This window comes from Podarcis pityusensis (assembly GCF_964106645.2).
Source record: "Podarcis pityusensis genome assembly, chromosome: 16".
In the NCBI taxonomy this organism is placed as follows: domain Eukaryota; kingdom Metazoa; phylum Chordata; class Lepidosauria; order Squamata; family Lacertidae; genus Podarcis; species Podarcis pityusensis.
The window spans coordinates 37,701,384-37,726,399 of record NC_138041.1 but is presented as its reverse complement, the minus strand read 5'-3'; the positions used below and the strand labels follow the sequence as shown (position 1 = coordinate 37,726,399).

The 25,016-nt window shown below is 46.5% G+C and overlaps 2 protein-coding genes across 4 annotated transcripts in view; both read left to right on the top strand.

Moving 5' to 3' along the window:
* LOC308465401 (uncharacterized protein) overlaps positions 1-25,016 on the top strand; it is a 321,144-nt gene that overhangs the window by 159,302 nt on the left and 136,826 nt on the right. For 2 of the 3 annotated variants that reach the window (XM_080985389.1, XM_080985388.1), the window contains one exon: positions 13,664-13,768. In XM_080985389.1, the coding sequence (XP_080841515.1) occupies positions 13,664-13,768 (105 nt within the window). Of the gene's footprint in view, positions 1-12,665; positions 12,690-13,663; positions 13,769-25,016 lie in introns of those variants that run through there. The other variant, XM_080985390.1, reaches the window with a different exon arrangement.
* TMEM120B (transmembrane protein 120B) overlaps positions 16,488-25,016 on the top strand; it is a 32,743-nt gene continuing 24,214 nt past the window's right edge. The window contains exon 1 of the mRNA XM_080985199.1: positions 16,488-16,946. Coding sequence (XP_080841325.1) covers positions 16,503-16,946 — 444 coding nt within the window. The 5' untranslated portion in view covers positions 16,488-16,502. The remainder of the gene's footprint in view (positions 16,947-25,016) is intronic.

The window sequence follows — 25,016 nt, the reverse complement described above, 5'->3', positions numbered from 1 at the left end:
CACAACATGCAAACTGAAACACAGATATTCTCGAAAATTCACGCTTCTCTGAATTCTGCAATGCAAAAATCATGCATAGGAAAATGCACAGAAGCAACTTGTGCATAACAATGCATGTAGCCATAGAAATAACATACAAAATGCACTGTATTAGGGGAAAGAATGGTGCATATTATGGGAAATGCACGCTAAGGCACTGATGAATTTTCTAGAGGATTTTTTTAAAAAAGAACTAGCACCCAGAAACAGATTTGGAAGTGCAGGGAAATGAATTTAAGTTTGGTACAATGAGAAACTGGGTGTGAGAAACCAAAACGGACAGATTTGCCTATCCCTGCTCACACTCCCCCCCACAAGTCCTGCAGGAAACGCTCCCACAGAGTTGTCTTCTGGAACCCTTCAAATAGGAGACCAGGTTTCCCCTCTCTTCCCCTTCCAGAATTTAACGCAATTAAAGACTGACCTCAGATCCACCGCTCTAGGTCTGGACTGTCCTGGGAACCAGAAGCGCTGCCCAAAAGCAACTGAGGGCGGTTGTGGGGTTGGCACTGGAGAGCAGGCTGGTCACATCAGCTTGCAATGTGGCAGGGTAGCCATGGCAACACGGGCAAGCCTCTGCAGGAGAGCAAGCCCAGAGACGGACTCCGAGGGCGCCCTGCCCTCCTGAGGACTGTCTGATGAATAGAAGTTGGTCAAATCCATCAGAATCTGTTCACAGGGAACTGCCTCTCTTTTGGGGGGCGACGCATATGCAGCTAAAGTGTGGGGAGGAGTCGACACAGTGGCCCACTGCCCCTCCTCACACTGGAATTTGGCTTTTTTCTGGGGGGTTTTTTGGGGGTTTTTTTGGCGCAGAAATAAGTATATGTTTAGCATCAAGAAACAACTGAATAAAATTTATATACTACTTAATTCTTTGGGTGCTTAGGTGGTTTTGTTGGGGGGTGTTGCTGTTTTGTTTGTGGTTTTTTGTTTGAATTTTTATTATTATAATGTGGAAATTATTCAAGTTGGTTGTGTACTTTTTGATGTTTTATTTATTGTTTATGTGTTTTGAATTGTGTATTTTTCCCCATGTTGTAAGCCACCTTGAGCATGGTTTTAACTGTGGAAGGCAGCATAAAAATAAAATGATGTATGTATGTATGTTGACTGTAGCAAAGCCGCTAAGCAATTTACAATAAATATTAAAACTATCATTAAAAACAGTTAAAAACAATTTGAATCATTTTAGAAACAATATCAGCAACAAGCTAAAAAGAGGTTAGAACATGTCAGCATTTATTATTTTATTTTATTTAACAAAATTTATAAATAATGTATCATTATCCATTTATACACACATGCACACTCAAAATAATAAACTGCTTATTTTATATTGTTGCAGCTTTGGGGGGAGAGGGGTATCAGTCTACGTAATGCCTCTGAGTCCAAGCTACAAGACCTAGCTCACCAAACCAGTGCCGTTATCTAGGGAATTGTAAAACAATTAGCCAGCCACATAAGGACCATGATTGGCATAACCAAAGAAGTTGCTTGATGCCCTTCCCCATCCCTGGCTGGTAGTTAGGAATACAAGAGCTAGAGTTGTGGCGTGTGATGTGAGCAGCAAGAAAGCAGTCCGCAAAGCTGGACAAAGACCCATGCTTGATTTCTGCTGGAATCTAAGACTGACTAAGGGAGAAGTGAGACCTTTTGGAGTGTTAATGCTGTGAGCACCTCATTCTTGGCTCAGTTGTGTGTGTGTACGTGCACGCACATACATACATACATAAAAAGGTACAGTGGTGCCTCGAAAGACGAAATTAATCCGTTCCGCGAGTCTCTTCATCTTGTGGTTTTTTCGTCTTGCAAAGCACGGCTATTAGCGGCTTAGCGGCTTAGCGGCTATTAACGGCTTAGCGGCTTTAAGAAAAAGGAAACGAACTCGCAAGACGTTTCGTCTTGCGAAGCAAGCCCATAGGGAAATTTGTCTTGTGGAACGACTCAAAAAATGGAAAACCCTTTCGTCTAGCGAGTTTTTCGTCTTGCGAGGCATTCGTCTTGCGGGGCACCACTGTAAAGGTAAAGGACCCCTGACAGTTAAGTCCAGTCGCAAACGACTCTGGGGTTGCAGCGCTCATCTCGCATTACAGGCCGAAGGAGTAGACGTTTGTCCGCAGACAGTTTTTCTGGGTCATGTGGCCAGAATAACTAAGCCTCTTCTGGTGCAACGGAACACCAAAACCAGAGCAGCACACAGAAACGCCGTTTTACCTTCCCGCCAGAGTGGTACCTATTTATCTATTTGCACTTTGGAACTGCTAGGTTGGCAGGAGTTGGGACCGAGCAACGGGAGCTCACCCCATCGCGGTGATTTGAACCGCCGATCTTCTGATCGGCAAGCCCAAGAGGCTCAGTGGTTTAGAACACAGCGCCACCTGCATCCCTATACACACACACACACAATATTACCCTAAAGACACCACAGTCTCTGCTGACTTTCAGTCCCAGGAAACCAGGCTCTTGGTAAGCACCTGGAACCCCTGGAATATCTCACCACTAGGAGATTGGGTTGGTGTGCAACACTGGTGTTAGAAGTGGGATTCACGTTTCCTGCAGGAGGACCTCTGAGTGTTGTGTGTCTGAAGTGAAATGGAGGGAGGAATAGCAATAGCAAACAGGTGGAGTTGATGATGGAAAAACAGAGCCAGTGATTTGACAAAATGGAACAGCGGCAGAGCCAGCAGTTTAATGGAACAGCTGCAAACAGAGATGGCAAAAAACATATTTGGAGCAAAAACGTGACTCCATGCAAGGTAAGAACCCTGCCTGATCAGATACTACTGGAAAGGGTTGAAAGTGACCCATACCTGCTAACTTCCAGGTGTCTGAATAGAACTGTTTTATTCCAGGAAGCTTTTCTGGGATATACAGTATCTAGCCTCATATAATCAACATGCTTAAATCTAATTAAAGTTGAATGGGTTAAGACCACAGAGTAAGCTGTCCTCCCAGGCTTAGCTAGGTGACATACCCTCACCTTGGGAGGAAGGGTTACCAAACCCTTCGTTCTTTTTCTCTTTCCACCAGGTGAACCAACCAGTAAGAATGTCTGGGCTGGTTGCTCCAAGCCCAGACCACATGGCTTTAGCAAGCTGTCTTGTTTCTATGCAAATAATTTAGAAACATTTAGAAACCAATTTTGAAATTAAGTTGTACCACCTGTCTTTTATTGCTGCTGTATGGAAAAGGACATGAATATGATATTTGAGGACTTTGTAAGTAAACCATTTTTTACTTACCAAACGTGTGGTCTCTTTCTATGTTGAGGGGAAGTGGGAAATTTTGGAAGAAACTTAGAAGGGAATATGATAAACTAACAGCCTATATTTCCACACTCTACTTTGCTGCAAGTTTTGTGATTTTAAATCTCTGCTGGGTCTCTCTCACCAAACCTGGATCTATGCATCCAAGGAATTCTCATTTTATTCTTTTACCAAATTACTCAGAAACCAACAGTCTTTGCATCTCCAATGTTTTGATCTCTGGTGTTTAATTTATGCTTTAAATGTTGTATTCGGCATAGATATGTTTAAATAAATAAGCCTGCCACCAAGCAATGCCCGACTGGCAGGGACTTTCCAGGCAGAGACGGAAATTCTTTCCCTGCAATTGCGTCTTTCAGCTGGAGATTCCAGAGACTAAATTTGGGACCTTCTACGTGCAAAACAGGTGCTCTCAGCATTGGTCTAAGCTTCCCTCCTTGATTTTGTTGGTTACAGAGTGAAAATCTGTAGACAGACAACTGGGTGGAGGCTCAGCAAACCTGTAAAGACTGTGTGCAGTGCTGCCATCTGGAGGCCATAAATAATAATACTTCTTCTGATTTTAGTTGTAGTGTTAGGATTACAACAAATATTATCTTGGGTTGTGTGAATTCTCAGACTCCTGCCATAGTGGACGCTGCTTGTGTTTTATCAAGCTGAAACTAACAGCAGAAGCGCAAGCCGTATATTATCAGAGCAAGTCAGATGGTACATTTTGGAGAAGGGTAGGAGAGGCGGTGGGGGCAGACGTAAGCCCCCACCAGCACCATGGTTTGTCTATATTTTAACATTATCTAGCTGTTAATCCCATTCTGATTAGACCAGAGTAGTCCACACTCACACATTTTTGAATTTGTATACTAGGAGCAACTCTGGTATTTCCCATTTATACCAGTAGGGGTTTTCTTTCCTTCCTGGACCTGCCTTCTAAATTGTTGACTCCATTATGCTACAAATCCACCTAACAGTTACCTCGTTCAACCCACATTTTATCAGTTTCTCTGCAAGAATGTAATGGGGGACTTTATCAAAAGCCTTACTGAGATCAAGATACGCTATATCCCCAGCATTCCCCTGATCCACCAAGCTGGTTACCCCATCAAAAAAGAAATGAGGTTTGTCTGACATGACTTAGTCTCAATAACCACAGCTTCCTTTTCGAAGTGCTCTTAAGTTTGTTTGTTGTTTAATGATTTTATTAAGTTTTTCAATTTTATCATATTTCACACAAAAGGGGGGAAAATAGAATATAGATCCCCAAATCCCCCCATGACTTCCCTCAACTACCTTTTCTGGTGCTTTATCTCACCCTGCTTATTAGTTATTTCTTATTCTTTAAGATAATTATTACTCTTTTCTTATCATTCTAACCTCATATTTCTATTTCTACATTTATTTTATTAGTTTGTTTTGTTGGGTGCAAGTGTTTAATCAAACCCTGCAAGTGTGTCCACTTCTTTACATTGATTCTGCAGATATAATAATAATAATAATAATAATAATAATAATAATAATTTATTTATACCCTGCCCATCTGACTGAGTTTCCCAAGCCACTCTGGGCGGCTCCCAATCGAGTGTTAAAAACAATACAGCATTAAATATTAAAAACTTCCCTAAACAGGGCTGCTTCAGATGTCTTTTAAAAATAGGATAGCTGCTTATTTCCTTGTCATCTGATGTACATAAATGGTTCCCAGTCCTTCTTAAAATCTCTTAAGCTTTTGATAGCATTGACATGGTATCCTCCTGAGGTGGGACTTGGAGGTGCTGTGTTACCATGGTTCTGGTCCTACCTCTGAGACCGAGACCAGAGAGCAGCACTGGGAGAATGCTTTCCAGTCCCCTGGAGGTGGCGTTATGGGGTGCCACAGGGCACTTATTCCCAATGCTATTGAATATCTATATGAAGCTGCTGGGAGTGGCCATTAGGAGTTTTGGGGCAAGGTCTGATGAGTATGCTGATGACACTCAGCTCTATTTTTCCATCTGACTCAGGAGAGGAAAGACAAGCTGAGCTTGAATCCTGACAAGATGGAGGCCCAGTAGATGAGTGGCTCCTGTGTCCAAGAAACTGCTCAGTTGCCTCTCTTGTGTGGGGTTGCACTCCCCTGAAGGTGCAGGTTCACAGTCTGTGGGTGCTTTGTCCCTGGAGGTCCAGGCAGCCTCAGTGGCTATGACCATTCCTGGACTGGAAAATCTTGGCCACAGGAGTCCGTGCACTGGTTACTTCCAGACTTGCTGCAATGCACTCCTTACAGGGCATTTCTTGTTCTTGATCTGGATGTTGCAGTTAGTGCATAATGCTGTGGAACAATTGCTGACAGGAGTGAGACCCCCATCAGCATATTACTGCTCACAGACCTCCCCTGCTTGCCAATTTGCTACCAGGCCAAGTTCAGTGTGTTACTATTAGGATATAAAGCCTTCAACAGCTTGGGACCAGTTTACTTGCAAGATCTACGCCCACTGGACTGCTTCAGTCTGTAGAACTTGCACTGTTGTGGTTGGCATCCTTCTGTCTTGGAATATTCTCTCTGCATCTGTAAGAAACATAGCTGTCAACTTACAGATTTAAAAATAAGGGACCAGCAGCCTCGAAAATAAGGGATCAGCAGCCCAAATAAGGGATGTTCCGAACACAGGTATGTTAAACTTCTGAGCCCCTCCGAGCCAAAGGCAGAAAGCCCAGCCAGCAGCCAAACGAAGCCTCAAGCGGTAGTTCCCACAGCGCAGCAACCTGGCAAAGGGGATGCAGCAAGGAAAACCACCGTCACCTCTCCACTGGGAAGCGCTGAGCAAAGGCGAGTCCCCAGGCAACGCGCACAAGGCATGCAAGCTCCACCCCCCAGTTGTTCTTAGACTCCTTATTGGGTGAGCAACGCAGCCAAGCAACACAGTTGGAGCCTCCCTCCTCCCTGGCTGGCAGGGAGGGAGGGAGAGGAGCTGCTTCCTTTGAAACCCGGGAAATTTAAGGGACATCATCAATAAGGGACAGCAGCGGGACATGGCACTAGGATAAGAGACTGCCCCACCAAATAAGGGACGCTTGACAGCTATGGTAAGAAATCAGTTTTTTTGTGTGACAGCATCCACACTTCAGAACTCCCTGCCTATTGACATCAGAGATGCCTTCACTGTACTCTTTTTAGTGCCTGCTGAAAACAGTTTTGTTTAGGTTAGGCAAGCCCATCAGGACGTGTAGAATGTTGACATGTACTTTAATCTGGGTTTTAGTTTGGGATTGATTTTAATTATGTTTTGAATGTTTTAAACAGTTGATTTCACAGCTTTCTACTGATTCTTATGCTTTTTGTAAACCACTTTAAGGTTTTATTACAATCAAGCAGTATCTAAATCTTGTGAAATAAAAAAATAAATCCACATAGAACCGAAATTACGTTTTAAAGAATTTCCTATTCCCACACTGTTGTTGGGGGGTGGGGATATCCCAACTGATGTTGCAAAATCTGCTGTTGAAACTGTAAGAGAGGCTGGGCAGCCCTTGCTGGCAATTGTAATTCTTGTGTTTTATTATAATGTAAGCTCCCCTGGAATCCTTGGAAGAAAGGCAGGTTAGAAATTCTCTCATAAATAAAAATTGCAGCGGGAGACTTAAAAAGTATTAGTTAGCAACCTGGGAGCAGACGTTGTCTGCCCAAGGAAGTTGCTTGTTTGTATGCAGATGTCATTCGGAATATATAACAAGATGAAAGATGAAAATATCTTTTTTAATAATTCCAGTTATTTAGCTTTAGTATGTATAATGGGACATGAATCCAATATCTCCATTCAGACCAGGTCTCTCCATAGTTTTTAGTTTGGTAATGAGTTGTAATTCAGCAACTTCTCTTTCAAGTGTATTTCTAAAATTCTTCTGCAATAAGACAGCTACTTTAAGATCTTGTATAGAATGCAATTAGAAGCTAATTTTGGTCATCTATCCCTTTAAGAATCCCTTGCCCTTCCCTGTGGAACTAACTGTCATTACAGTCCTCAACAGTTATAAGGCTGAAGTATCTGACGAAGTTTGTATTACACACGAAAGCTCATACCTTGAAAACTTATACTATTGAGTTGATCTTTAAGGTGCCACTGGAATTATTAAAAAATATCTTTTCATCTTTCATCTTGTTATTTATTATGACTATGACAGATCAACATGGCCTTCCACCTGAATCTGGTGTCATTCGTAGTTGACCTCTCCCATGCACAATGTCTTAGGCGACTTATTCCGGTTTTCAACTTCGGCTTTTGATCTCAAAACGTTCTGTTTATCACAACTGATTCCTCTGTTCATCTTTATTGGAATTGGAGGGACCGGCCTGTGCACCATGCGCCTGTTGGTTTCTGCTTTCCTTCACTGTGCAGCGAAAGGGCTTGTCACGAGACAGGTGTTTACATTCCACAGTCTGTACTGTTGGAGTTTCTCACGGGAAAGGGAGACTGGATGTGACGTACACTGGTTTCCTGTGTTTCACTGTGTGATTCTCTCCGAGCTGTCGAGGAGAGAGGATGCATTTTCTGCTCCGGCAGAGGCAAGATGTCTTTCTGTAATATAACAGCTTTGAACTATAAATAAAGCAATTTAGAGTATGCAGCACGTACTCCTCATCCTTCTGCTGGGCACGGGACTCTGCTTTAAATCAACACGTGGTTATGGGCTCCAGAAGTCGAATCGGAGTGCCGGCAAAGCATCGGAATGCAGAGGGACAGATCGGAACGGAATCTGCTCTGCGCGTAAAAGTGATTGATGAGGTATGTGCTACTGCTCCGGGCAGCCTGCCAGCTTCTAGTTAATGGCTTTATGGCTGGACTTTGAACTTTCAAAGCCGTTTTGCCGGGAATAGGCAAAAGGCTCCCAGGCACAAGTTACTATGCTGGGGAAATCGAAAGTAACTTTTAAGTGCGCTTTTGGAATAAGGCAGCTGCAGCAGTGACGCAGCAAGATTTAAAGCAGCATATATGACGCTGAAGGCTAATGCCAGAGTCATGATGGCCCTTCAGGATGCTTGTGGGATTCCTAAGCTCAACAAGAAAAATTACGCCGACTGGGTTCTGTATGCAGAGGCAATTCTGCGGAAAGAGGGTTTGTTTGAGGTGATTACAGAAACCCCCCCAGTTCCAGTTACAGATGCATGGGAAGCTAAGGATTCCAAAGCAAGGGGAACTCTTACATTGATAGTATCCCCAGAAGAGCTCTGTCTATTGCGTGATAAGACCTCAGCCAGAGAAATTTGGGACGCTTTGAGAGAAGCTCACTTAAGGACAGAAGCTGGGTCCACTATGTTTTACTTTAACAAGCTGCATAATATGGCTCTTGCTGAAGGTGGAGATGTGCGTTTACATCTGATGGAGATGCAAAATCTGAGACATGAGCTGCAACAGAGAGGACTCAACTTTCCAGAGGCTGTGTATTCTTTCATGATACTACAATCTTTGGGTTCAGGTTGGGAGTCTGTTGCAACCCAGATTGCTGTGCAACCAACCGCTCAGCTGACAGTGGACTTTGTTACTGCCGTGATTTTAAATGAAGCAGATCGCCGGGGTGCTAGCTGCATGGGCAAGGGGGAGTCTTCACAGACGTCATCCCATAGTGCAGTGGAACCACCAGATGGCGCCAAAGCTTTGAAGGCAGTGAAATGCTACTCGTGTGGACGTCTAGGCCATATGAAGAGGGAATGCAGATATCCCAAGGCCAAGACAGAGCAGCGCAGCGAAAGCTCATCGCGCGGAAAAGGCCGAGGCAAAGGCAAAGGTCCGGTGTCTAGGACAACGCAGCACAAGGCTATGGTTTCACGCTTCACTCCAAAGGTTGCAGAGGTCCAGAAGACGTCTAGATCTTTCTTCGTTGTTGATTCAGCGGCAACCCACCACATGTGCAACGATAAGAGACTGTTTGTGTCTTTTACACCGCAGGAAGGTGCGATTCACCAGGCGGATGACCACACTATTCCCAGTAAAGGCTACGGAACTGTTGTTCTTCACAGTTTGGACTTATCGATACAGAATGTGCTTTACGTGCCAGACGCCAAACATAATCTGCTCAGCGTTGGACAGCTGAATGAGCGGAACATTGACGTTTCCTTCAAGAACAAGAAGTGCATCATCACAAAGAAAAATGATTATGTATTGCATGCTGAATATGTTGATCGTTTGTTTGTTTTGTATTGTGATGATGTTGTGCAGGATGACACTTGTTGCATTGCAGGTTCTAACAAAAGTTTGCATGCAGAATGTATTCACGATTTTCATAGAAAATTTGGTCATTTGCATTTTGAGGCAGTATCTAAAATGCCTGCCTTGGTTGAAGGTATGACTATTAAACCCTGCAGGTACCACATGAAGTGCAAAGCATGCGCAGCAAACAAGGTGAAAATGGCTGCGAAAGGTAAGGTGTCTAGTAGGCAAGCTACGGAACCATACCAGGTTGTTCATGCTGATTTAGTTGGACCACTAGCGCCCTCTTTGGGTGGAAATAGATACTTCATGGTTCTCATTGATGCATTTTCCAGGTATATTTATGTGTATAATCTCAAGCAGAAATCAGAGGCTTTTCCTAGGTTCAAGGAATTCTGTGCTTGGTTGGAAAATGTGCATGGTAAGAAGATAAAGACTCTTTTCACTGATCGCGGGGGAGAATTCACTTCTCAGCAGTTTGAAGCTTTTCTGACTGAGAAAGGAATTCAACACGATTTGTCTAGTCCTCGCTCGCCATGGCAGAATGGACTTGCGGAAAGGGCAAATCAGACATTGCTTCAAGGGTTAAAAACCTTGCTGCATGATGCCAATCTTCCAGAGAGTTATTGGGCCGAATCTCTCTCGTGTTTTGTTTACAGTTACAATCGCAGGTTATCTTCAGCGATTGGTTGTACCCCCTATGAGAAGATGTTTGGCAAGAAGCCATACATCAAACACATGAAGATTTTTGGTTCTGACATGTGGGTTCGCTCACCACAAAACTCCAAGTTAGACAAGCGTGGATTGCATGGTATCTTTCTAGGTTATCAGAAAGGGTCTTACAGAATAATGATGACTGACTCTAAGACAATTAAGCTCACGAGAAGTGTTGAGTACAATGCAAAGTGGGGGGAGAATGTGGGAATTTTCCAATGTTATCCTGATGACGGTGATGAGACTGAGGATAGTCAAAAGCAACCACAACAACCCACACCCACTGATGAAGGTTCTGAGTCTGAATCTGAAACTGAATCGGGTGATTCAGGGGATTTCAAGAGTGCGAAAGCCTCTATGCGACCCTCTGAAAGCTCTGATCAAGAATTGGAGGAACCATTGTTCACAGTAGGTCGTTTTTCTCCTAAGAAGGAAGAGGAGAGTGTTGAAGACTTAAGGCTAATTCGCAGGTCACAAAGAGCCACAAAAGGCAGACCTCCAAAGAGATTTGCTGATGAGTTTGCTACGATAGCAGTAACAGCTGTTAAAAGCTCCAAGAAGGTATTTGAACCTTCAAGTTTCCAAGACATCCAGGGTTTGGATTCAAAGGAAGCTGAGCCATGGTTAAATGCCATGAAGGCTGAGCTTGATTCCTTAGAAAGGAACAAAACATGGGAGCTAGTTCCAGTAGTTCCAGGAATGAAACTGCTTGGAAGCAAATGGGTCTTCAAAGCGAAGACAGATCAAAATGGCAAGATAGTCAGACACAAAGCCAGATTGGTAGCCAGAGGTTTTGCACAGGTACCAGGTGAAGACTATCACGAGACCTATTCACCCACAGTGAGATATGAAAGCATTAGGCTTATGCTCAAGCTAGCTGCAGAGGAAAATCTACACATTAGTCACCATGATATTAATACAGCTTTTCTGTACGGATCTCTAGATGAATCACTTTATATGCTTCCACCTGATGGCGTACAGGTAAAACAGGGATTTGTTTGTGCTCTGAAGAAATCCCTTTATGGTCTCAAACAAAGTGCACGGTGTTGGCACACAAAACTCACTGAAGTATTGTTTTCTCTAGGTTTTCAGCAAGGGAAAGCTGATCCATGTGTATTTGTCAAAGAGGAGGGGCAAAAGAAACTGTACTGTTTGTTTTATGTTGATGATTTATTATTCTTTTGGAAAGATGTCGCAATGTACAATAATGCCCTAGCTCAACTGAAAGAGCACTTTGACATGAAAGATCTTGGTGAGGTAAACAACTACCTATCTCTGGAAATAGAGAGAGATCAAGATGGTAACATTCTAGTACACCAGTCACGGAAAATTGCTGATGTGTTAAGCAAACTAAATCTGATGGATGCTAACCCTGTAGACACACCGATGACAACAGGTTATCAGGTAGATGACACTGAAGAAGCATTTTCTGACACTACACTGTACAGAAGTGTGCTAGGCAAGCTAAACTTCATTGCCAGATGTTCAAGACCAGACATTGCTGTTAGCTGTAATTTGCTAAACAGACAAGTCAACAATCCTAGTGTCAAGGATTGGAAAGCTCTGAAACGCATAGCGCGGTATTTGAAAGGCACTATGCATTACAGACTGAGATTTAACAATCAGAAGTCTGGTGGTCTTGAGATATTTGCAGATGCAAGTTTTGGAAGTGACACTACAGACAGGAAAAGTACGTCTGGAGTTTGCTACATGTACAATCAGAGTCTGTTTGATTGGTCATGCGAGAAGCAAACAACAGTTAGCTTAAGTACTTGTGAAGCCGAACTGAATGCACTATCGTATTCACTTAAGGATTGTGAATGGTTAGTACAATTGTGCAAAGATATGAAAATTCCTGTCAAATGTCCAATCCAGGTTTACCAGGACAACAAAGCATGTTTGGCTTTGCTGAAGTTTGAAGGTTGTAAGCAAAGCACGAAGCACTTGCAATTAAAGTTGCAGCATGCTAGGGAATGTATTCAGAAGGGACTCGTAACGGTGTCCTATATGCCAGGTAATGAAATTCCTGCTGATGTATTGTCCAAGATTGTATCAAGGGATCAACACTGTACCTATGTGCAGAAGTTGGGTTTGTACTGATATTGTACGAACACGCTGCCCAGTGATGTTCACAGAAAGGGGGAGGATGTTGGTTTCTGCTTTCCTTCACTGTGCAGCGAAAGGGCTTGTCACGAGACAGGTGTTTACATTCCACAGTCTGTACTGTTGGAGTTTCTCACGGGAAAGGGAGACTGGATGTGACGTACACTGGTTTCCTGTGTTTCACTGTGTGATTCTCTCCGAGCTGTCGAGGAGAGAGGATGCATTTTCTGCTCCGGCAGAGGCAAGATGTCTTTCTGTAATATAACAGCTTTGAACTATAAATAAAGCAATTTAGAGTATGCAGCACGTACTCCTCATCCTTCTGCTGGGCACGGGACTCTGCTTTAAATCAACAGCGCCTTGCTCTTCGCAACCCTGATGTCAGGTAAGTGCCACCCCTCAGGGCAGGATCAGCCCTTGGCCTGGTGCTGACAACTGCCATCCCCGCAAAACCACGTCACGTGCTCCCTGCCTCCCAGTGGCGCTGGGTGTCCTTCACTGATGGATGCGAGGCAGCGCTTTTGAATGGGACCTCAGCTGGACTCCCATCCGTGTCAGCTGCTCACTACTTTACGCAACTCAGAATTCATCACAGGGATCCGTGGCCTGAGAGGATGGGAGTGAGCTTGGCTTCTTATCAGAAGCGACACTGCCACTGAAGAGCGTCTGGGGACCCAGTGCCCGGGACTGGTGGCCTGGCTGGGCCAGGCTGATAAGCACCCTTCCAAGCTCCTTGGGGGCAGAGCTTTTGCCACTTCTTTAAGTGTTGCATCTTAAAGCGCAACTTGAATAAAATATGACCTGCTGTGCTCCAGAGGTAGTATAATAATAATAATAATAATAGTTATAAAACAAATTATAAAACCACAGTAAAACATGAGCGTCAGCTTCTTAGCTTTAGAGTAAGAAAACCAACCATTCCTCAGCCGAATTGTATCCAAGGCATTGCAATGAGCGGTACAGCATAGCTAAAAGGGTATTTGGGAAGAGAGTAAAGCCAATGAACTGTCTCAGCAGAAAGCACAAAGTCTATCAGGAACCTGTCATGGAGAAAGTGTAGGATTGGGATGCCAGCAACGAGTTCTGTCCAGCACTGCCTCACCAACTTGCCGCTGTCTCTGGTGCAAGGCAGTGAGAAGCTGCCCTTGCATTTATGTAACTGTGTGTTAACTGGCTTTAAAGGGCTTTTACAAATACTTGGGGTACGGTGGCCTTTTTTTACATCCCACATTATAAAAGAAGTGTGCTCTTCTGGTGACACTGAGGAGGCCATGATTGTTAAATTTGGTGGGAACCATGTGCCAAGAGTTGGGCAGAGCGTTACGCTTTATGCTGTATGTTTTTCTTCTTCTTACAAAGATGTACTCCTTGCTGTCTGCCTCTTGTCACGTTTCTTTGCCTGGCTGGGACAAAAAGAGCAACCCAGAGCCTTGGAACAAGCTGTGACCCAACGACCAGTACAAGGTATGGTAGGAAATACTTAACTAGGGTTATGATGCTGGTTATCTTATAGGCCAGGGATGGGGAGCCTGGTGTCCAGCAGAGATTGTTGGGACTCCAACTCCCATCAGCCCCATCCCTGAAATCTACGGAAGATGGGCTAATAATAATAATCATAATAATCATCATCATCATCATCATAATAGCCATTTGGTGGGAAGAATAATAAGCTTCAGCTTTGGAAAGCCTGGTGTGTGTGATCACAGCATGTGACAGAGAGTTGCTAGGCAGGTTAGGCTTAGGGTAGGGGTAGGGGCAGGGTTAGGAGTAGGAGTAGGGTAGGGGTAGGGTTGAGTTGGGGTAGTGTTAGGGTTAGGGTTCCCTTCTTGTCAGGGAACTCTGGGAAATGTAGCTCGGGTTAAGGGTTAAAGGTTAGCGTTAGAGTTAGCGTCAGGGGTAGGGGTAGGGGTAGGGTTCCCTTATTTTCAGGGAACTCTGGGAATTGTAGCTCTGGTTAAAGGTTAAGGGTTAGCATCAGGGGTAGGGGTAGGGGTAGAGTTCCCTTTTTGCCAGGGAACTCTGGGAACTGTAACTCTTGGAGGGGAATAGGGGGTCTCCTAACAACTCTCTGCACCCTTTTCAAACTATAGCTCCCAGATTCTTTGGGGAAAGAAGCCATGAGTGTTTAAAGTGGTTTCATAGCACATGAAATGGTGTGGATGTGGCCCTGGCCTCCCCCACCCCACTGCCCCTTATTCTTCAGGAATCGAAAAGATTTCCCCATGCAAATCTCTCGGAAACAATGTATTTCATCTGGAAAACTATTTAATAAAGATTACTTTTTATTAAAACCTTTGAATGTGTTTGAATGCCTCTTAAAATGTCTGTGCAGACCACTTTCTCAGGCAGGTTTGTCAGCAGCGCTGTGTTATTGCCAGCACCTCCTTCATTTTGCTAGCCCCTGCTGCCAAAAGAGACCCAGCAAAGAGGCTTGTAGCAGCCGTCCCCAACTTGATGCCTTCCAGATGTTGTTGGCCCAACTCCCATCATCTCGGACCGTTGGCTATGCCGATGGGAGTTGGCTTCCAACAGCATCTGCATTGCTATCCTGTGCAAACGAACCTGTTTGCCTGGGATTTTTGGGTGGGCAGGAAGGTGAAGGGGATTTTTTTTGCTGCTGCTGCAGATGAAAGTCCAGGTGGTTCATGGAGCGTGCTCTGCTTTTATCTGTTTTGTATGAGCAATGTTGGATCGGTTTTATTATGGTATATTATGCACATAATTAACCAGTGCAGCAACCTGAAAGCACACATTATACTCTGTATGAACATCCTAGGTTGGTCTTAATAAATTATGTTTCTTTCAGGCCTTGTGAGTTTTGTTCTCATGGGCTGAAACATGCAGTTCTTTCCCTGAGTTGCAAATCAGGAAAATCCAAGTTTGCATCTTGCCTCTGCTCTGCCACGTGGACTAAACTTCTCCATCTGCAAAATGAATATTTTAATACTGACACCTCTGTAAACATTGCAACAGATTGTGTATGTGAAACCCTTTGAACAGTTAAAAAAGTGCTATGTAAATATTAGACGTTTTTATAGTTTTGGTCTGGAAAAAGAGTCCTGGAGAACTTGAAAGCTCGTTTGCTATTTTGCCAGATTTTCATAGGTCCTCAGCTCCTGGAGGCAGGGAACTTTTCTCTTATGCTCTACACAGGACTAGGCACACAGAAGCCGCTTAATATATAATAAAGATCATTCTACCGTGGCTTGCTATTTTCACTAGAATGGCAAGATAAAAATTATCTAACAAATAATAATAATAAATCCATATACAGTAAATACAGCCATGCTAATTTTGCAAGTTGCTTTGCTTCCCCTGCCATGTATAAATATTTTAAATTGATCTATTGAGATTAAAAAGAAATAACAAACAAAAGGGTTATCCAGAGGAAAGAAAATGGTAATATTTGTTACTTCACATCACAATACGTTATTCTTGTGTTTCTAATTTAGCGTACTATTTATTTTCGTTTTCTTTTGTTAATTTTCATCAATATTATATTCTCTTATAATTATCCATCATACCACAGAAGTCATTCAAGGCCTGCCACTGACGTCATGTACAAAAAATACCTTAAGGATTACTGTAATAACATGACGTCACTGCCATTTATAAATAAATGTGTGTGTGTGTATAATTTACATGATTTACATTTTACCCTTCCAGAGGGAATTCAGGGTGGAAGACATGGCAAAGAGAGGGTATTAAAAACAGTTCAAGACATTCTCCACCAGCGACCTCAAGTCTGCCAGGAACGATGCTTCCTCCTTTCTGCCACCAAAAGCCTGAGTAAACAGGAATGTTTCAAAATTCCTCCTGAAAGTCAGCAGCCAGGGAGGCAGATGGAGCTCACATGCGAGGGCATTGCGCAAACACCCCGTCGCGGGTCACTATCAAAAGGGCAGCGCCAGGCGGTGCCACCACCACCAAGGCCTCGCCGGCTATCTGCGGGGTCTGAGAGGGGGTGGCCCAAACCGGCAGGCAGGCAGGCAGGCAGGTAAGCTGCCCCGGGAGGCGTCACGATCCCTCAACAGCCCGCCAGGGGCTGCTGCTCTCCTCAGGCATTTCTGAGTCGGGCGCAGCCGGGCAAGAACGGGTTAACTGAAAGCGCAGCTGGGCGGGGGAGGGCGAGATTTGGGGGGGGCGGAGCCTGCGAAGAGGCCAGGCTCGGCTTCGTCCAATGGGAGGCGAGGAGGCGATGGCCAGAGCAGGCAGGGCGCGCGCGCAACCGGCGGGGATCGATGCGCTCCCGTCTGCGGCGCCTGCCAATGGCCCGGGAGGGGGGCCGCCTCCGCCGCCTCCGCCGCTGCCCGGTCGGGTCTCCGTAGCTGCCGGCTTCCCGCGGGGGCCGCCTGCCCAGCGCCGAGGCTCCTCGGGAGAGAGCGCGCGGCGGGGCGGGGGGGCGAAGCCGGAGGCGGATTCCGGCCCCGCTGACGTCAGGCGCGCACGTGGGACCGGGGCCCGAGGGGGGGGGGCGGATCTCGCTCGGCTTCGTCCCTCGCTCGCTCGCCCGGGCGGCAGCAGCAGCAGCAGCGGGAGCGGGAGCGGGAGGAGCGCGCTGGGCCCCGGCGCCATGGCGCAGCCCCTGCAGAAGTGCCGCGCGGAGTGGCAAGCCCTGGAGGAGGAATTCCAGCAGCTCCAGGTAAGGCGGGCGCGAACCCGCCGCCGCCGCGTTATTTGGGGTGGCCCTTGGCGGGGGCTGTTCCTCCCGCTGCTCTTTGACGGCGATCTCCGCTGCTGCGTAATCCGGACGGGGCGGGATCCCCGGGGAAGCCTCGCCGCGGGGAGTTTGGAGCCCCTCCTCCGGTGCGGCGGCAGAAGGGGCGCCGTCTCCGCCCCTGCGTAACTGGGCGCCGTCGGGGCCGGGCGAGGGCTTCCCGGGGGGCCAAGGCAAGCCAATGCCGGGCGGCGGAAGGGAGCCGGCTTCGACGGAGTGACCCCCAGGCGCGCCTGCCGTGCTGTCATTCCAATAGGCTCCTTCTGCGCTGTCTGGGTGCAGAGGTCTTTCGGAGGATTTCCTTGCTGCTTGAGGGATGCGCTTCTTTCGCCTGCTCGGGGAGCCCGCGCTGCCCGCGGGGTTCCCCCTGGGAAGGGCGCCCTTTGCAATGCCAGCCCCCCTCCCGGCGCTGGCTGCAGCTGGCAGTCCCGGGGGTTCTCGGGGCCAGATCGGCGGGGAGGGGGCGCCGGTGGCTGCGGGGAAGCGAGCGGTGCTTGCGCGCTGTAAGCAAAGCAAACTGGCGGGGGCGGAGGAGCAATAGGTTAGGGGGCCCGGGGTGGTCTGGTGGCCTCGAGCAGCCACCGCGCGCTGCGGTCGGAAAGGGGCCTTCGCGTCCCAGCATCCTTTCCAATGTCGTAGCTTTGCGGGGAATCCCAGGGTGGTCGCCCCAGCACCTCCGGGGACCTTGCAAAGGAATGGGAGGGAGGGGGTAACTCCCCTGCCAATCTCTACTGATGCATCTCAGGGCTCCTTTACTAAACTGCAATCCTTCTGCGATGCTCTGTTTTGTTCTGTTTTTTTCCTTGGGGAGCTGCAAGAAAAACACTGGCATTTTTGCACGGGGGATTTTACGCATCATTGATACAGCCACCACTTTCAAGTCAAGGGAAGAAGTAATTTCCCCCCTTGGAAAATGGGCCATTGTGATAGACCATCTTCCCTGCATGCAGAAGGCCCCAGTTTCAGCCCATGGCATACCCTGGTATTGTTGGGAATGTCCCTGGAGAGTTGCTGCCAGTCAGTGTTGGTGCAACTGAAGGCAACTTCCGATGTACTTCGGTTCTTGTTGCCATTTAGGGGCAGGCAAACTGGAGCAGGTTCAGAGAAGAGCAGCAAAGATGGTCATTGACCTGGAAAGCAGCTGCTGTGAGGGCAGGTAAACGTAAAGGGACCCCTGACCATTAAGTCCAGTCGTGGACGACTCTGGGGTGGCAGCGCTCATCTCGCTTTACTGGCCCAGGGAGCCGGCGTTTGTCCACAGACAGCTTCCAGGTCATGTGGCCAGCATGACTAAGCCACTTCTGGCGAACCAGAGCACCGCACAGAAACACCGTTTACCTTCCCACCAGAGCGGTACCTATTTATCTACTTGCACTTTGACGTGCTTTCGAACTGCTAGGTGGACAGGAGCAGGGACTGAGCAACCGGAGCTCACCCTGTCGCGGGGATTTGAACCGCCAACCTTCTGATCAGCAACCCTAGGCTCAGTGGTTTAGACCACAGCGCCACCCACGTCCTGTGAGGGCAGGTAAAACCAGCCAAAGGTGTTTAGCCCAGAGAAGACATGACTGAAGGGCGGAGGATGGCCTAACAGATCCACAGACAAGAAGGCAAAGTCTCGTTCTCTGTTGCTCCAGAGGACAGAATTGGATCTAATAGGCAGAAGTTACAAGAGGGAAGATTTTGTTTGAACATTGTGAGAAACATCTTGAGAGTGAGAGCAGTTCATCAAGGACATGGGTAGGCAAACTAAGGCCCAGGGGCTGGATCTGGCCCATTCGCCTTCTAAATCCGGCCCTCAGACGGCCTGGGAATCAGCGTGTGTTTTACATGAGTAGAATGTGTCCTTTTATTTAAAACGCATCTCTGGGTTATTTGTGGGGCATAGGAATTTGTTCATTTCCCCCCTTAAAATTTAGTCCAGCCCCCCACAAGGTCTGAGGGACAGTGGACCTGCGCCCCTGCTGAAAAAGTTTGCTGGCCCCTGATCAAGGAGGCATTGTTCCTTAGAGGAGGGTGGGGCTCCCTGGGGCTGAAGGGTCTTCGGACAGAGGCTGGCCAGGCCCCAGTTGGAGACACTTTAGCTCCTTCATTGCCTGCATTGGGCAGAAGGTAGACTAGAGGGGTCACAGCGGTTGTGCTCTTGAGCAGCAACAGAGACAGATTTAAACAGCCATTATTCATGGCGACTGTTTCTGGAACTGTCAGTAGTATGTGATGCTTCCCCATCTAATTTTATTCTACACAATTTCTTTAAAGTTGCGGGCTCAAATTTACATTTTTTTAAAAAATTGCTTTAACTTCTTTTAAATGTTTGCACCTCTCTCTCTCTCTTTCTTTTTAAATGAATGTTTTCTCTCTTTTTTTTCTTTGCAAATTGCTTATGGGACTTAAATTGAGTAAGGTATATAATATTTGTTGGGTAGATAAATAAAATACGAAGAAGGGGCTGCTCCAAGGTTTTTGCAGTCTAATATTCAAGTGCAGGGAGCAGAGGCTGAAGAGTAAATGGGGGAAAGATTCTTTATTTCAGAGGTCTGTATTCATGCTTAGTTTCAAGAAGGGACAGAGGCTCTTTCCCTGCGTCCGCCTGTCTCTCCAAGGAGGTGGAGATGGGGCCGATCCATCCTCCTAAGGACAAGGAACTGGCTTGTATCTGAGGGAGAAAGAGGAGCCAGCCCATATCCTCCTCCTGTGTCCTTTCTGCAAAGCTTCCTTAGGTCAGTGGTGGGGGACTGATGTCATTGGACTTCGACTCCCATCTTCCCTTGCCACTGGCCATGCTGGCTGGGACTGGTGGGAATTGGAGGGTGCCAGAGTTGTGCAGGTTGTTTTAGCCAATGCTTTGGGCGGTGAGAGAGGGAGGGGCTTGGCAATGGGGGCAGGAGGAGAGGCTGGTTTGCTGCGAGGCTGCAGTTGCCAGTGCCAACAGCAGATTATGCACCTGCTCTCCTATGTGGGTGGTGGTGAAACAGCCCACAATTGCTCTCCCTCTTTTCTTTCTCTGCAGTCTACCTCATAGCATAGAAAAGATTCAATTGGTCTACAAATGTATTAACCTAAAGCTTTTCTATTAGTGTAGAAAGCCCTTTCAGGACCCATGACTGAGTTGCTTCCTGACCTCTAGGGCGTCTCGCCAGTGTCATCACTGTACACCAAAGGGGCTTTAAAAATTAGAAGTAAAAGCCATAACGTATGTTTGGGTTAAACCGGGATCTGAAATAGTGGTCAAACGACTCCCAACAGGTATATTCCAGGGCCGGGTAACTATCTGGTGACAGAACCCACAAAACAGTATGATCCAAAACTGTTCTCCAAGGCAGCTGCCAGCGAAAGAATAATAGCAGTGAACCCTGTACAGTAGACACTCGGGTTGCGAACGTGATCCGTGCGGGATGCACGTTTGCAACCCGCAGCGGCGCGTCTGCACACGTGCGGGTTGTGATTTAGCGCTTCTGCGCATGCGCGACTGCCAAAACCTGGAAGTAACCCGTTCCGGTACTTCTGGGTTTTGGTGGGTGCGTAACCCGAAAAAATGCAACCTGAAGCGGCTGTAATCCGAGGTATGACTGTACTGCACAAGGATTTGCTGGAAAACGATAGACAGTAAAACCCAGCTGGTGGTTTGATTCAGCAGGTGCTGAGAAACTGCCTTGAAAACCATGTAAACATCTGGGAGAAGAAAAAGACCTGGCACCAAAAGTGAAGCCGAGTGGGTGCCAGGCAGGTCCCCTGGGAAGGGAGCAGGTGCCACCACGGAAAAGGCTTATTGCTTTTGCCTGCTTTGCTTCACTTGGCAGGGATGCCCTAAGGGGGTGGGAGCCTGCCTTCTAACAGCTCTGTCTTGCTCAATATTCCTCTTTACCAGGTTTGGAGAATATTGCTTATTGCAATAGCAACAAGCCCCAAACTCACATTCCTTCTTCTTGGGCCAGAGGCAAACGCGAGTGGAGCAACGAATGTAAATGTTACCTTTATATATACAACCTCTGCTACCTTGTGGGATGCCTTTGGGAGAAGCCAAGGCGAAGGAGTAAACCCCACACAAATCTTTTTTATATATATAATTATTTTTTATTAATTTTTCAGCACAAATATACAGTCTTATCAAAATTTCCACAAATTTAACTCTATTTGGACTTCCTTCAGCTTCTCTGACAATCATCCATATTTACCTCTCAATTACGCATTTCTTCTGTTTATATTGCCATTAAACTTCCCTCCCACTTATATTTCTTTTTAACAATATATCTCAACTTTCACAGTGCTTCTTGAAACCCCACTAGCGTTGTTTGCACATCACACATACTTTTCAGATATTCAACAAATTTCCCCCAGTCCTCGATGAACTTTTGGTCTCGAAGATATCTGATTTTCCCAGTTAGTCTGTCCAATTCTGCATAGTCAGTCAGTTTCAGTCTCCATTCTTCTAACGTCGGTATTTCCTCTTGTTTCCATTTCTGGGCCAGTAGAATTCTTGATGCTGTAACTGCATATTGGAAAAGTTTACAGTCCTTTCTTCTTATTTCCTTTCCTGTAATCCCTAGAAGAAAGGTCTCTGTTTCTTTACAAATGTATATTTTAACATCTTTTTCATTTCATTATATATCATCTCCCAGAAACCCTTCACTTTCTTACAATCCCACCACATATGATAAAACGTTCCTTCTTTTTCCTTACATTTCCAACACTTATTACACGTCTTGTACATTTTTGCTAATTTTACTGGTGTGATGTACCATCTGTAAAACATTTTCATAACATTTTCTTTTAACGCCGTACAAGCAGTGAATCTTAAATTTTCCTTCCATAGTTTTTCCCAATCCTCAAACTTAAACCCTACACAAATCTGGAGTGGATGGATGGCACTCCTTCCAGCAACTCCTGGTGCCAAACATATTACCCTGCTTTTCTTTGGACCACATCAGTGAGGCTGAGGAGGGGGCCTTGTTGTCTAGACAGCCCCCTGCCCAGGCTTGTGCCCCGGAGAAGTCATTTGGTGCTGCTATCACAGCTGTTTGGCTTCACCCCTGGAGGTGCGCTTCATTGCCTCTCGAGTCAGACAGATGCAACGTCATAGATTTATCACGATTCCAGTCGGGCAAGAGCATTTGAGGAGGCTGGGAAGAAGGGCTGTACCTTGCAGAGAGTCCCACAGGCAAGGGAGAGGAACCTGTAGGACCTCACTGACGTGTTGAGGGCAGCCCAGTTGAGCTCCCACTGAAGATGTGATTGGCACAGGGTGAGGTGATCCAGTAACAGATTTCCTTACTTATTAACATTTGCAAGATAACCATTTGCAGGATGTTGGAAGCGTAGGCCAAGACCCTCCAGAGTGGAGCTGTTGGTGGAACCTGAGAGGGCGTTCTGTTTGTCAAAGCTAACAGCCTATCAGATACCTAGTGTTAAGTGCAAATAAATAAATTACAGACGTTTGGGAAACCTGTAGTGGTTGGCATGACGAACACCACTGTGACATCTCTGTCCAGATTTTGAATGCTTTGGTTTGATTGTAAGCCAATTGTAGACCTGTCTGCTCCCTTTTCCCCTGACCTGCAGTTTCAAACCAGCATTAGTGTTACTCCAGGTTTGCAAGGCTGTCATAGGGACTGCAGGGCAGGGGTGGCTAAGGTGGTGCCCTCCGTATGCTTTTGACCTCTCATCTCCCATCAGCACAGTCAATAGACAGGACCCAGGGGTGATGGAGGTCCAGGAACCTCCAGAAGGCTACAAGCCCCCATTCTTGGCTTGTGTGGTTTGAAGCACATAATCATAAGGACTAGGAACACAAGAAGAGCCTGCTGGGTCAGCCCAATGACTCATCTAGCTCAGCTTCCTTACCTCACAGTGGCCAACCAAAGGCCTGTGGGAAACCAGCAAGGAGGACCAGAGTGGAACAGCAGCTCTGTCCCCGATTGTGATCCAGCAGTTGGTGCTGAGAGGCTGTACTGCCTGTGATGTTGTAGCTAGGACATAGGCATTGCGGCAAGTACCTGCTGACAGGCCTATCCTCTATAAATGTGTCTAGTCTGCTTTTAAAGCCACCCAAGTTGGTGGCCAGGGACGTGGGTGGGTTAAACCACAGAGCCTAGAGCTTGCCAATCAGAAGGTCGGCGGTTCAAATCCCCACGACGGGGTGAGCTCCCGTTGCTCAGTCCCTGCTCCTGCCAACCTAGCAGTTCGAAAGCACATCAAAGTGCAAGTAGATAAATAGGTACCGCTCCGGCGGGAAGGTAAACGGCGTTTCCGTGCGCTGCTCTGGTTCTCCAGAAGTGGCTTAGTTCTGCTGGCCACATGACCTGGAAGCTGTACGCCGGCTCCCTCGGCCAATAAAGCGAAATGAGCGCCGCAACCCCAGAGTCGGCCACGACTGGACCTAATGGTCAGGGGTTACTTTACCTTTTAAGTTGGTGGCCATCCCTGCCTTTTGTGGAAGCGAATTCCATCATTTCACTAAGCACCACATTATGAAGTCTGTCCTTTCATCTGTCCCTGCATCTTGGGTGTCCCAGATAAGAACTGGCCAGATTCTATGGCTTTAAATCCTTCTGCGAAATCGCAGCACATGCACTCATGCCCATTATGGTTCCAAGCAGGGCACATGATGTATCACATGACTCTTAGCTACGCTGGAGCTGTTTTGCCTCTGCCTGCATCGGAACATGCTTGTTTTTCAAAACAGCTCCGAGACCCAGGAGAGCAGAGCCACACAGTTAGGCACCTTAAACATTAGCAGGCTCCTGGCAGAGGTGCTCAGCTGCTGTTGCCCTTTGCCTTTGCCAGTTATTTCTCTTGTGGATCAATTTCGGCCGCGTGCCCCACCTCCATCTGACAGGGAACTTTCTTTTGAGGCCACTGATCACGTTTCTTCTGCCTCTACCTTCCCTGCCAAGGTTTTGTGCTTGTGATGTGAAACCCACTCAGGTGATTTTGTGTGTGAGTCACAGGGTGCCCCTCTTTGCGGGTGTGTGTGTGTTGTTGCTGAGCTCTGCGCCCCTCACCCCGCAGTAAGTAGAAGCAACGTAAATTGTTGAAAAATCAAAGCAAATCCATGCTATTGTGTTTTATACAAGTTGTAACATCCTTGTGATAGTGGGCTTTGAGTTATGCTGACGCAGGATTTTTACTTGTACCTTGTAAGTAGAATGTATTTATAACCCTGCCCTTGAAACAGAACTTAACCAGGGTGGCTTATATAGCAGACTAAAGGGAGAGATACAGTCAGAAGATGCATGAGGCTGCTGCCTTGCTGAAGCTAATCAGGTCTGGATCTGGTCACTTCCTGGATGGGGGACCATGTGAGAAGCACATGGATCCACTGGGTTCCGTGCAGGAAGAAAGGACTGAAATGTAGGAAAGTAAATAAATAAAAGCACTACAGATACAAAGCGGCAGATCAAAATATCAGGATAAAACTAGTCATGATTGGACTGAAATTTGCAATCAAGACTCTGAGAAAAAAAAGGGTTTTGCTAAGGTGTCTGAAGGATATCAATGTAAGCCTCCCTGGAGGACAGTGTTTCATAAACAGAGGGGCCACCACTGAGCTGGACATGTTGCCTCCCACTGCACTTTGAGTTACTTTGGTGGCTATGTTGAAACCAACAAAGGCTTGGTTTCTTTTCTGGCTTCTCTTGCTGTGTGTCTCTGTTGTTGGCGAGCATCTAAATTGCGGGTGGGCAAGGAAACCATGGCAATACAAGGCTGTTGGGTTCTGCCACAATGGCAAACCATAGTTAAGGCAAGCTGTGGTTTGTAAGCCAACAGCTAACCATGGTTTCACATAACAGTTTGTTGGTAGAAATCAAGCCATGGTTGGTTCACTGGCCTGGGTGTACCTGTTTGAACAAACCATATTGAGGTTAAACAAACCATGGCTTAGCATTTGGTGTGGACAGGCTCATGCAGAGATAGATGGCCCTACTCTGCTAAGGGTTTTAAAGATAACTGCTTTGGACTTAACTTGTGCAAACAGTCCCGTGCCTGGTAGACAAT